The 13,469-nt window shown below is 44.9% G+C and overlaps 1 protein-coding gene across 2 annotated transcripts in view; it reads left to right on the plus strand.

Moving 5' to 3' along the window:
* The window catches only part of LOC115077848 (3-ketoacyl-CoA thiolase, mitochondrial-like), a 68,873-nt gene that overhangs the window by 36,808 nt on the left and 18,596 nt on the right, over positions 1-13,469 (plus strand). For both annotated transcript variants that reach the window (XM_029580181.1, XM_029580190.1), the window contains exons 6-7: positions 4,067-4,242; positions 9,137-9,266. In XM_029580181.1, coding sequence (XP_029436041.1) covers positions 4,067-4,242; positions 9,137-9,266 — 306 coding nt within the window. The remainder of the gene's footprint in view (positions 1-4,066; positions 4,243-9,136; positions 9,267-13,469) is intronic.

The raw sequence follows: 13,469 nt of genomic DNA on the forward strand, positions 1-13,469 counted from the left end.
GGAAATAGAACCAAGAGCTAAGAGAAACAGATAAGTATGAGAGAAAAAAACATGTGAGGCTTGCTGGGCAGACTGGATGGGCCGTTTGGTCTTCTTCTGCCGTCATTTCTATGTTTCTATACCATACAGCGTTTGCTAGATCTTGGAGCAATTTGTCTGGTTCCTCCTGCGGAGCACCGCAAGGGACGCTACTCCATTTATTTCGTGGTTCCCAAGAAGGGAAGGCTCCTTTTGACCCATCCTGGATCTCAAGAGAGTCAACTGATGTCTTCGGGTTCCGCATTTTTGAATAGAGACCCTCAGATCAGTTATTGCGTCGGTTCACAGGGGAGAGTTCCTGGCGTCTCTAGGTCTAACCGAGGCATACTTGCACATAGGCATCCGATCTGACCACCAAAGGTTTGAGGTTCTCAGTCATGGGGAAGCACTTTTAGTTTCAGGCTCTGCCCTTCAGGCTGGCCACAGCGCCCAGGACATTTACCAAGGTGATGGTCAAGGTGGCAGCTCAGCTCTGAAGGGAAGGGCTGTACGTTCATCCTTACCTGGACAATTGGCTGATTCGTGCAAAGTCAGTCTCTTTGCCGAGCGGCGGTGCAACGAGTTCTTCATCTGTTGCAATCTTTCGGCTGGGTAATAAATCCGGCCAAGAGTCACCTGGTTCCGTCGCAGTCTGAGTTCCTAGGAGCTCTTTTCGGCACGTGTCAGGAAAGGGTGTTTCTTTTTGATATGAAAAACGCTGTAAGTCCGGATTTTTTTTCTTGCTCGCCATGGCGCACGATGGAGCCCCTCTGCCAAAGCTTTAAGTGGGTTACCAGATGTATTTAGAGCGCGGATCGCTGCGGATTCGGGTTAGAGCGGCGGGAGCACAAGTATCAGGCTGCCATTTCTCAGCGTGACGTCACACGCCCCCAGGAAAGGGTGTTTCTGACGAAGGACCGAATCAGCAAGCTGCAACAGCAAGTCTGAGACTTGTTATCCAAACGTCCTCCCAGAGTCTTCGATTTACTTGCGGGTTCTGGGGTAGATGGCTTCCACAGTGGAGTTAGTCCCCTGGGCCTTTGCTCATTTGAGACCTCTACAATCAGAATTACTCTCCCACTGGAATCCGGTGTCCGAACTTTTTCATCTTCAGCTTCCTCTGCCAGACTCGATGCGTCTCAGTCTCGATTGGTGGTTCCTCACGGACAACTTGAGCTGCGGGGTGCCCCTGGAGGTTCCCAACTGGACGGTAGTTACGACGGATGCCAGTCTATCCGGTCGGGGAGCAGTTTGTCAAGAGAGGTCTGTGCAGGGGCAGTGGTCGCCGGAGGAATCCCGGTGGTCGATCAATCAGTTGGTGACCAGGGCGGTACAAATAGCGTTGCAGGCTCTGTTGCCAGTGCTGCAAGGAAAGTTTGTACGAGTTCTGTCCGACAATGCAACGGTGGTGCCTTACATCAATCACCACGGAGGAGCCTAGAGGCGCAACAGCTGATAGGCTGGGCAGAGCAGCACCTGGCCAGAATTGCGGCCTCACACATAGCCGGGGTCGACAGTGTTCAGGCTGATTTTTCTCAGCTGCCACAGGTTTGACCCCGGGGAATGGGAACTCGCTCCCGAGGCGTTCCGGAGCATATGCGACAGGTGGTCCACTCCAAGGATGGACCCCATGGCAACTTTCCGCAATGCCAAGGCTCCTCGATTCTTCAGCCGATGCCTGGAGCTGAAGGGGTGGATGCCCTGTTTTTCGCCTGACCACAGAACATACTGCTGTATGTGTTTCCACCGTGGCCCCTCCATCGGAAAGGTGCTGAGATGGATAGAGGCTCACCCGTCAGAAGGTAATACTGGTGGCTCTGGAGTGGCCGAGGTGTCCATGGTTCGTGGACTTGGTCAACCTGGCCATAGACGGTCCTCTAAGATTTTAGGACTTGCCCAGTGTTCTACACCAGGGACCTGTCTGTATGGACAAGGCGGATCACTTTTGTCTCGCGGCATGGCTTTTGAGAGGCAACTTCTGAAGAACAAGGGATATTCGGATGCGGTGGTAGCTACTATTGCGATCGAGGAAACCCTGTACTTCTCTGGCTTTTACCAGGGTGTGGGGTTTTTTTTGAATCTTGGTGTTTAGACCACATCATCAGCCCCTTTTGGGCCTTAGTGTCTGATATCTTGTCTTTTTTACAAGATGGCTTGACTAAGGGCTTATCGTGCAGCTCTTTACGGGTGCAGGTGTCGGCCCTAGCTTGCTCTCGAGGTAAGATTCAAGGGGTAGCCTTGTCTGCGCATCCGGATTATGTGCGTTTTCTCCGAGGGGTGAAACATTTGCATCCTCTGGCGAGGAATCCTTGTCCTTCTTGGAGCCTCAATCTCGTTCTCAGAATGCTGTGTACGGAGCTTTTTGAGCCGTTGAAGAGGGCGATGTTAAAGGACCTTTCCTTGTGGCTATTTCCTCGGCTCGCCAGGTATCGAAGCTTCAGGCGTGGTCTTACAGGGAGCTCTTTTTGAGGATTACGGAGTCTCTGTGGCGCTCCCTTCGTTCCCAGGCTTAGATCATTCCGATCCTCAGTCCAGAGATTTACGGAAGCTGGATGTGCATTGCGTGCTCTTGTGCTATTTGGAGGTCACGATTACCTTTCATATGTCGGGCCATCTGTTCGTGCTCTGGAGTGGTCCTAGAAGAGGACATAAAGCATCTAGGGCGACTATTGCTCGTTAGTTGAAGGAGATTATTGGTTCGGCGTACTTGTTGCAAGGTCGTCCCGAGTCCAGTTGGTCTGAGCACATTTTACACGTTTGCAGGCTGCATCCTTGAGATAAAATGCTATTGGACTAGTTTTTACATAGTTCCATCAGTCAACATTGTGGTTCATTCACACAAAGACATTTAGAGTTCAAAGACATTTAGAGTTCAACAAAACGCTATATAATTGCTGAATAGTAACAATATGTTACCCTTTTGAAACGAATGAGTCCGTCAGCATAATATAGCCAATTGCTCGGTTGAGTGAATGATTTGTCACTTTATTTCATCCAAGTCATTAAGTTGCTGAATAGCAACACTTTGTTACTTTTTTGAGAAGCGTCAGTCCAACCATCAGCACAACCTAGTTGCTTGTTCAGTGGAGTAAATGATTTGCCACTTTACTTCACCAAAATCAGTTACAACAAAGTAACAAGGATATCGATCAAAAGGCAACAAAGCATAAAGATATTAATCAAGAGTGACAAATATAGATTTCAAGAATTTTTCTAAAACCCACAATGTGAATTAAGTTAGATTCCAAGCAAATTCAGAATAATTAATTATTGAAATTCACAATGTTGCTTTACTAGTGCCAACAGACATCAATTTTAAAAAAAGTTTAATTATTAAAAACATTAAAAAAAATTAATAATTTAAATTAATAAAATAATATGCAAGCTTGTCAATACTAAAACAAAATCAAAACTAGAGATTATAAGACCGATGATTGGACCAATTGGCCATCAGAAGTTTCTGTTAGTTCAGATCTCTTGCCAATACTGAGGTCTGATCCAGGTATGTACAGGGAAAGGAAAATTTGGTTCTTACTGCTAATTTTCGTTCCTGTAGTACCACGGATCAGTCCAGAGTCCCGCCCTGTTTTTCTTAAGGCAGTAATTGGGAGACCGCTCATCCATGTTCCTATTCGTTGGACTTCAGAGTGTGTTTTTCTCATCTGTTTTACAGTTGGCGCCTATTCTGTCCTTGTGTTAGGTTCGTGAGCAGGATAGTTCTCGTTGAGAGGTTTTCTTCCCCTGGTTTGGAGGGGCTAATGGTTTATTATAATCTTATCGTGTTCTGCTTTGATACAATGAAATACTGACAGACTGTGGGTGGCACCTCGGGGTATAGGGCAGAGTCAGTCAAAACTTCTCTGTCTCCATCTGCTGGTGAGCAGGCAAAACCCCAGGAGTCTGGACTGATCCGTGGTACTACAGGAACGAAAATTAGCAGGTAAGAACCAATTTTTCTTTTTTAATGTTAACTTTTCCTTATGCTTATTGGGTATGGTTTGCTGTTTTTCTTTTGCTCCTTTGAATAGTTTTCATTTTTCCATTTCAGCAAATGATGCCGGCTACTTTAATGCTGAGATGGCACCAATTGAAGTGAAGACAAGGAAGGGAAAGGAGAAGTTAGAACAGGATGAGCATCCCCGACCTCAGGTCACCCTAGAACAGCTGGCCAAGCTGCCTTCCGTGTTCAAGAAGGACGGGACTGTCACCGCGGGAAATGCTTCGGTAAGCCTGGTTACAATCTGGTTTTAACTGTTGCATACAGGAAATGAGGGTAGATGCGTTCAGCTGCTGAAATCACAAGGGACAAAGCAAACGCTGTCATTCAATGTTTCTGGCTGGTGCAGGGCTCCCCCTAGCCCCATAATAAGATCTTTGGGAAAGGTATTTTGAGGGGGAGGTATTCGTATCTCAGGACTTCTTGCCACTTGAAGCAGTTGAGGAGGGCCCTGAGAGTATTTACAGTTGGCTTTCTGATTCTCTTGGCCAAAGAGAGGTAGTTAGCTATACCTCTTTCCTGTAGAAAATGCTGCATGTCAAGGGAACAGTTTTGGCCGAGCAATTCTCAAAAGCGTATTTAATTCCTTCAATTGTCCCTCCAATCTCTTAACAAAATACAGGTTGCATGTTCCACTGCTGATTATAAAATATAGCAAATACTTATGTCAGACCTCTGCTTCAGATTCCCACTTGTGTGGCTGATTACTGTCTTGCTTGACCATGGAGAAAACAAAGTTGCTTACCTGGAGCAGGTGTTGTCCATAGACCCAGGACAAATCAGCCACACAATCCCACTTCCTCACCTTAGAGTTAAAGGTTAGTGTGCTACAAAGACTAAGCTGATGGCAGTATTGGTGCAGGAACACACAAGGCTTTCTGAACTCTTGAGAGATTTTCCATCTTGGTGCCATTGGATGATGTTACCTACGTGTGCCTGATGAGTCCTGCTGTCTATGGAGAGCACCTGTTCCCTGTATATACCTGGATCAGTCCAGTCTCCTGGGTTTATGCATCCCTGCCAGCAGATGGAGACAGAGAAAGTTTCACTGACACTGCTTCATAATCCCTGGTGTCACCTGGCTCATCAGTTGCACCACAGTGTAGAAGGTGATTCATACTCTGGAATCTCTAGGCTGTGTGGTGAATTTGGCAAAGAGCCACCTATTTCCGTCAGACTCTTAAGTATCTGGGAAGCAAGTTTAGCGCTTGTTGACTTTGCAAATGCCCAGAGCCTGAGATTTCTTGCAGGTACTGGGTTCGATGGCTTCAATGCTGGAGTTGGTACCGTGAGACTTTTCTTATATGAGACTGTTCCAGAGGGCTCTGTTGGCATAGTGAAATCATTTATCTGAGGAATTTAATCAGCCTGTGCCTCTCAAGAATTATGCACGGGACAGTCTGTCTTGGTGGCTGCTAACATCCAGTCTAGTATGTGGTGTCTATCTGGAGGTTCTGGATTGAGAAATTATTACTATCGATGCCAGTCTCTCTGGTTTTGGGAGCAGTATGCCAGCGACAGTCAGCCCAGGGCACTTCGTCAGCAGAAGGAGCCTCTTGGTCTATCAATTGCTCGAGAGCAGGGAGGTTAGCAGTACTTGTTTTTCTGCCTTTGGTTTGAGGCAGGTCGGTAAGGGTCATGTCAGACCAAGAGTCGAGCAGTAGTCCAGGAGGGGCACAGGAGTTTATTCTTTGGGCGGAACAATACTTGGTCCAGATAGCGGCATCTCACATCGCAGGGGTTGAGAACGTTCAAGCGGACTTTCTAAATTGCAGTTTGCTAGATCCAGGGGAGTAGGAGTTGTCAGAGATAGCAATGCAGCTCATCTGAGAGAGGTGGGGCTGCCCCCATGTGGATCTAATGGTGACTCATCTCGATGCAAAGGCAGTTCGCTTTTACAGCCAAAGACGAGAGTACGGGGCCAAGAGGGTCAGTGCTGTGGTCCTACCCTGACCTTGAGGGGTTCTCCTTTATGTATTCCCCCCTTGCCCTCTGGTAGGCAAGGTTTTGCATCGGATAGAGACACCCAGGTGAAGTGGTGTTAGTAGACCCGGAGTGGCCACGTCAGCCATGGTTCGCGGATCTGGTCAACATAGCAGTGGACAAACTGTTACACTTCAGTAATCTTCCACGCCTTCTTCGTCAGGGCCCCATATTTTCAGACCAGGCCGATTGCTTTTGTCTAGCAACTTGGCTTTTGAAAGGCAGCATTTGAGACGGGGGTGGTCATTGCTATTCTTCTTCAGGCTAGATGGAAGTCTACTTCATTGTCGTGTGTCCGGGTCTGGAAGGTTTTTGAGGCCTGGTGTAGAACTAAAGGAGTACAGGCTTAAGGTCTTCGGTATCTCAGGTTTTATCTTTTTTGCAAGAAGGTTTGGTCAAGGGCCTAGCTTTCAATTTTCTAAGAGTTCAGGTAGTGGCTCTTGCTTGCCTGCGAGGTAAACATAAGGGTTGCCCATTGTCTTCTCATCCTAATGTGGTTAGGTTTCTTTGGGGGGCTAAGAATTTGCACCCTCCGGTGAGGAGAGTTTGTCCATCCTGGAATCTTAATCTTCTTCTTCAAGGTTTGTGTAAGGCTCCTTCTGAACCTCTCCGCAGAGTGACGCTTAAGGATATGACTCCTAAAGGTCATTTTTCTAGTGGCCATTTGTTCAGCAAGGAGAATCTGATTTGCAGGCTTTATCTTGCTGTGAGCAATTCCTACAGATTTCGGACTCAGGAGTGTCCTTGCAGACTGTGCCCTCCTTTCTTCCGAAGGTAGTCTCGACGTTTCATGTTGATCCAAAGGGACAGAGACAGGATGGAGGCGGTCCAGAGAAGGGCGACCAAAAAGGTGGATGGTCTTCATAAAATGACTACTTAGGAGAGATTGAAGAACCTAAATATGTATACCCTGGAGGAGAGGAGGAGGCGGGGTGATATGATACAGACTTTCAGATATTTGAAAGGTTTTAATGATCCATGGTCAACAACAAACCTTTTCCGTTGGAAAAAAATCAGTAGAATTAGGGGGTCACGATTTGAAATTCCAGGGAGGAAGACTCAGAACCAATGTCAGGAAATATTTCTTCATGGAGAGGGTGGTGGATGCCTGGAATGCCCTTCCGGAGGAAGTGGTGAAGACTAAAACTGTGAAGGATTTCAAAGGAGCATGGAATAAACACTGTGGATCCATAAAGGCTAGAAGATGGGAATGAAGAGAAGAGCCATGGGGGTGGCTTGCTGGAATGGAGGCTACTACCTGGTGATTACTACCCTTACTCAATAAGCCTTCACATGGTTAATGCAACTCCAACATTTCTCTCTGTTTCAACAGCAAGGGGAAATGTGGAAAAGATGATTTGCATTCAGACAACAACCATCAAGGACTGAACTACACAGTATGGGTAAACAAGCGTGGGGGTAGCTTGCTTATTGTGGCGGTTACTACCCTAAACCAATTAAGCCTAATACATCACTTTGAATGCATATACAGCATTGCTCTCTGCTTCAACGGCAAGAGGAAATGTGGAAAAGAGGATTTGCATTCAGACATCCAACAAGGCATGGATCTGTGCAGTCTGGGTAAACAAGCATTGGGGTAACTTGCTTGATGCGGCAGTTACTACCCTTAACCATTAAGCCTTATGCTCACCTTTTGGTGCAATTCCAACATTACTCTCTGCATCAATGGCAGGGGGTGGCAGGAAATTTGAATCAAACAGTTACCAACAAGGGCCGTGAACTTGGTGGTTGGTGAAACAGATAAGTATGGGAAAATAAGTGTAGGAACTTGCTGGGCAGACTGGATGGGCCGATTGGTCTTTTTCTGCTGTCATTTCTATGTTCTATCAGAAGGTGGAGCTTCCGGCTTTTCCGGAGCTGGATTCTTCTGCACCTCATGCGCGGGAACTTAAGCTGTTCGATGTTCGCAGAGCTTTGTTGAGATATTGCAAGGTGACAAATGATTTTAGGAAGTAGTCCTCACTCTTCGTTTTATGGAGTAGTTCAAAGAAAGCTACCCAGACTTTCAAGGCTACCATCGCGAGGTGGCTCATGGAGACTATTGGGACGTCATACGTTCTCAAGGGACGTCAGATACCTGAAGGTTTGTGGGCTCATTCTACAAGGTCACAGGTAGCCTCATGGGCAGAGGCTTAGTTGGTTTCACCACAGGAAATTTGTAGAGCGGCAACTTGGAAGTCACTACATACTTATGCAAGGCACTGTCCTCTAGATGTAGGGGATCCAGAGACTCTGTTTAGCGAAAGTGTCTTGCGAGTGGGACTCTGCAGGTCCCACCCTAATTAGGGAGCTTTGGTACATCTCAGGAATCTTAACTGATCTAGGTACGTACAGGGAAAAGAAAATGTGGTTCTTACCTACTGATTTTCGTTCCTGTTGTACCACAGATCAGTTCAGAACCCGCCCAATCTGTGGAGGTGGAGAGTCGTCCGCTCAGCTGTAATTTCTTGGTACAATCTAAGAATTCTTTTCATAGTATAGAATACAGACTTGTTGGAAAAGTTTTTTTCTAAATTTTGTTAGGTTGGCTATTTTTTTTGTACAAGTTTTTGAAAGTGTTTTCTGCTTGGGTATAGGTCAAATCTGAGGGAACTGCAGGTGGCACTAGGGATTATGAAGCAGTGTCGGTGAAACGTTCTCTGTCTCCATCTGCTGGCAGGGATGCATAAACCCAGGAGTCTGGACTGATCCTTGGTGGTAGAGGAATGAATATTAGCAAGTAAGAACCAATTTTCCTTTAAAGGTAAGCAGCTTTTTTTTTTCTTTTGGCAATCTTGTTTTCTAGCCATTATGAAATGACATCAGTTATGTTAACTATTGTGGTATATGTGACATTGACCATGTATAGTAATTTATATATTAATTTATTGATTTATTAATTTGTTGGTGTATCGATGTATGTGTATTGTACTTTTTTCCCTTTGTAAACTGATTTGGGTTGTACTTTGGTACAAAGAAGGCAGTCTAGAAATGTAAACATGTGATTGCATTGGCTGAAGGGAAAAACATGGCTGTTGGTCTGTGTGTATTTTGAGTGGATGCAGTCTTTGTGTTGTAAGTGTAACTGATCAATAAGGATTAAGTACTTAAAGATGCACTTCTTGTTTTCCCTGTAAGGGTGTATGTGATGGCGCTGGGGCTGTAATCATTGCCAGTGAGGAGTCGCTCAAAGAGCACAAGCTTACCCCGCTGGCTAGGATTGTCTCGTATCATGCGACAGGTTGTGATCCCACCATCATGGGCATCGGTAAGCTCCTTCTGAGTTTAAACTAGCCTCATTATTGGAGAGTAATTGATATTAAACAGTAAACTCCCATGTTTGGGATCTTTTATTTCATATGCAGGGTTATGTCAATATTTGGTTATGTTATAATCTGCTTGTTAGTACTGCAGAGGCTATTAAGCTCTATAATTCTCATCTCTAGTCTTTTTGCCTATCCCAGGTCTGTATTTCAGAATCTCCACAATGAATAGTCAAGAAGTCTAGAACAAATATATATATAAATATGAAATGGGTTAATTGCATATCTGTTTATCCTGAAAACCAGGCATGTTGTAGAAAGTAAGGACCACAATTGAACTACTCTTGTAAGAGAATCACATGAAACTTTTTTTTCTTTTTTTTTTCTTTCTTTAGCAAGATATTAAAAGCACTAGCTGACAATACTTTGGATTTTTTCTGCATTTACATACAATTAAAATACACAACCTCCATACCCAATATTGTCTCCTGCACTGCTGTGGCTCAGAAGCTGAGAGCTCCATGCTGCAGGACCAGGAAGAAAGTTTGTCTCCCTGCTACCACTCCTGCCTGTTAACTATAGCCTGTTGACTGGCTGTGGACTGTCTGACCAATGGGGGTGGTATAGGGACTATAGTACAGTGGTAGTATAGGTCAGAGGCTTCCTCTCTTTGATCTACTTTGAGTTGCAGTGGAGATGGGGAGGGTTGTGGATAGAGGTACTGGGAAAGGGAAAGAGGAGTTATGAAGTGGAGTGAGAGGGGGCTGAATTGAGAGAGGAGGAGAGGGAATATTGACAGAGTTGGGATAGTTGTAAAAGGGGATACTAGCAGGGAGATACAATACTGCTGTGAGGATCTGAGAGAATAACTTGGAGGAGGAGAATAGTGAGAGAGTGAGACCGATAGTGGAATTGTGGGAAAGGGTGAGGCGAAGACATAGGCTTGGAGAGGAGACATAGACGAGAAGAGGATAGAAGCTGGGGGAGAAGACCTGACCTGGGATGAGAGATTAGAGCTTCCCAGACTGTGGGTTGGGATCTTAAATGGGACCTCCTATTCCCAAAAGATTTCAGAACTGTTTTACAGGCACTTATCTTGTCAAGATTGGACTACTGCAATTCACTATTTTTAGGCCTCCCCGCAAATATTACAAAACCATTACAACTTCTGCAGAACTCAGCAGCTAGACTTTTGACAGGAACTAGAAGATCCGAACATATCACCCCAATATTGAAAGAACTTCACTGGCTACCGGTCAAATACAGGGCCCAACATAAAATCTTGTCCCTAATTCATAAAACCCTCTACAATGGAAAAAATTGAATGGCTAACTTCATCACTTCATTTCCCACATCCCTTCAAGAATTACTAGATCAACCGGAACAGGGATGTTGCCAATTCCTTCCCCTAAAATTGCGCATCTAAATAATGTAAGAGAAAGAACTATCTCTATTGCTGGACCCCAACTATGGAACTCTATTCCACAGGAATTATGATTAGAAGCAGACATATCAAATTTTAAAAGGGCATTAAAACTTGGCTTTTTAAACCAGCCTTCCAAGAGCTGTTAACATAATGATTTCAAACTACTAATTTTATGCCAAGGTAATGTATATATTTTTGATTTTATTATCTCTACTCTTACTATACTGCCTCTCTAATTGTTTAAATTTTAAGATTAATTAGCCTACTATTTTAGTTTACTGTTTTATTTACATTATGAAACTATGTATCTACTTCCTTCTTTTGGAAATGCAAATATTTTTAAATGAATATTTGCTAACTATTGTAAACCGATTTGATATGCTCGCATGAAAAATCAGTATGTAAAAATTATTAAATAAATCACAAAACCTTCAGCTGGAGTCACAAGTGCCTCAAATGTCCGCATTCTTCAAGCGCCAGCAGCAGCATTAATAGTGAAGACAATGTGGGAGTTTTGAGCCAGCACGCCCTCGAAGAGCCTGCACTGACACTGTCATTGCATGAGTTTGTGGCGACAGGAATGTATGAGGAGGGATTGGAGCTGCTGCAGGACCTATGAGCTTGCTCTAACTCCTGAGCCCCATGCTGACTGCTGCTGCTTGCAGATCACAGTCAGGCTTGGGACCAGCCATGAGGGGAGGGGAAGACAGTGTGTATAGATGCGTGGCAGAGCCATAGCCTGTCTGGCTAATATGGGCTTGACCATAGGTGCCATTCACCCCGTGGCCTCTTGTAGGTCAAGTGTTGCATCGCATCGAACATCATCCAAGTAGGGTGATTTCTGGTGGCACTAGAGTGACCGCACCAACCATGGTTTGTGGATTTGGTTCATCTCGCAGTGAACGGTCCCTTTCGATTGGCCCATCTGCACAGGTTGTTGCAGCAAGGGCCCATCTCTTCAGACCAAGCGGATCACTTTTATCTAGTGGCTTGAATTTTTTGAAAGACGATGTCTCTGAGCGAGGGATACTCGGAACCTGTGATTGCAACTTTGCTTCAGGCAAGGAGGCCCGCCATGTCTTTGGCTTATATCCGGGTTTGGAGAGTATTTGAGTCGTGGTGTTTGAAGAATGAGTTGCAACCATTGAAGGTGGATGTTCCTTGGGTTTTAGCCTTTTTGCAAAGCGGTTTAGCTAAGGGATTGGCCTATAATTTCCTCCGGGTTCAGGGGGCCGCCTTAGGGTGTCTTCGAGGTAAGGTGCAGGGAAGACTTTGGTGGCTTATCCGGATGTGGTGCATTTCCTGAAGAGGGGGGGCGAATCATCTGCATCCTCTGGTCTGGAAGATTATGCTCACCCTGGAACCTTAATCCGGTCCTTCGAATTCTTTGTGGTCCTCCTTTTGAATCGATTAGAAGGGCTTCTTTGAAGGATCTAACCTTGAAGTCCATTTTCTTGGTAACCATTTGCTCTGCTAAGAGGATATCAGAGCTTCAAGCATTGTCGTGTGGGGACCCTTTCCTAGCTTTTCGGAGGATGGTATGTTACGTACACTTCCTTCCTTTTTGCCTAAGGTTGTTTCCTCATTTCATCTTAACCAGACAGTGGAACTGCCAGCCTTTCCGTTTTTGTCACCAGATGCTCCCCTGGTGAGGGAGCTTCACTTACTGGATGTGCGGAGAATTCTCTTGCGATATCTTAAGGTGGCGAATGCCCTTTTCCACTGTTCAGTGGAACAAAGAAGGGAAATAAGGCTTCCAAGGGCACGATTGCAAGATGGCTGAAGGAGGCGACAAATACAGCCTATATCTGTAAGGGTCGGTCGATTTAAAGCTCATACACTCTCTCAACCGCGGTGGAATTTCCCCTCCAACCCATGGTAAATATCAGACTCCTATTCCTAGAATTGGCTAGCACCCATTGGAAGTATTCATCATAAAATATTGTTCTTCACTCACAATCGGCTCTGATACGCTTTTTCCCCATGCAGTCATGGTTTTCACTAAAAAAAATAAATAAATAAATAAAATAAAATAGTGAATATAAGCTCCCTTATGACATTTAGCCATTTATTTTAGGTTGGTTCCACTTGAAACTTCTGACTGTAGATCTGAGTAATGAGGCTGCAGTCAGTTGATATCTAGAAAGCAAGTTTTATTAATGAAAAGACAAAAGAAGAGAGGAACAAAAAGAAAAGGGGAAAATAAAAAACAGAGTAATTTGTTCCCCAGAGTAACTTGCCATACAGCAACAGTGTAAATTCCAAGTCTACTCAGCAGTTTCACTGTGTGCACAACTTTTTAAACCTTTCCTTGTGTCCAATCAGAATGCATCGGCAACATTCCTGAGGGTGTTTCTTTTTCCCGATTACCAATAGTACTTGTTACTCCTAATCCAATCAGGTCCAGCCTTGGGGGGTGGTGGCTCCTTTTTGTGCTGAAACAGGATGTTCTTTGTTTCACCAGAGAGCCAGGTAAACTAGCCAGAACTGGTCTCTTAGAAGCACATTGTCACAATGTATAGAAACTGTTGCAGATATTTTAAAATTACATTCTTCATACACATACATGACATAAGATTATTTATGTGTTTGGTCCCCCTGATGCAGCCCGATGCGAACCACGACCATGTCGGGGCCCTCATTTCAACATCAGTTAACAATTTACAATGCCACTGGTGTGACTGCATTTTCAATAAGCGTGTGTTTTATGAGATCAGGACTTTGCCACGCATTAGTCCCTGTTGCATCTAATCTGAGGTATTACCTGCTAACTTTCATTCCT

This window comes from Rhinatrema bivittatum, chromosome 1, assembly GCF_901001135.1.
Source record: "Rhinatrema bivittatum chromosome 1, aRhiBiv1.1, whole genome shotgun sequence".
Lineage (NCBI taxonomy): Eukaryota > Metazoa > Chordata > Amphibia > Gymnophiona > Rhinatrematidae > Rhinatrema > Rhinatrema bivittatum.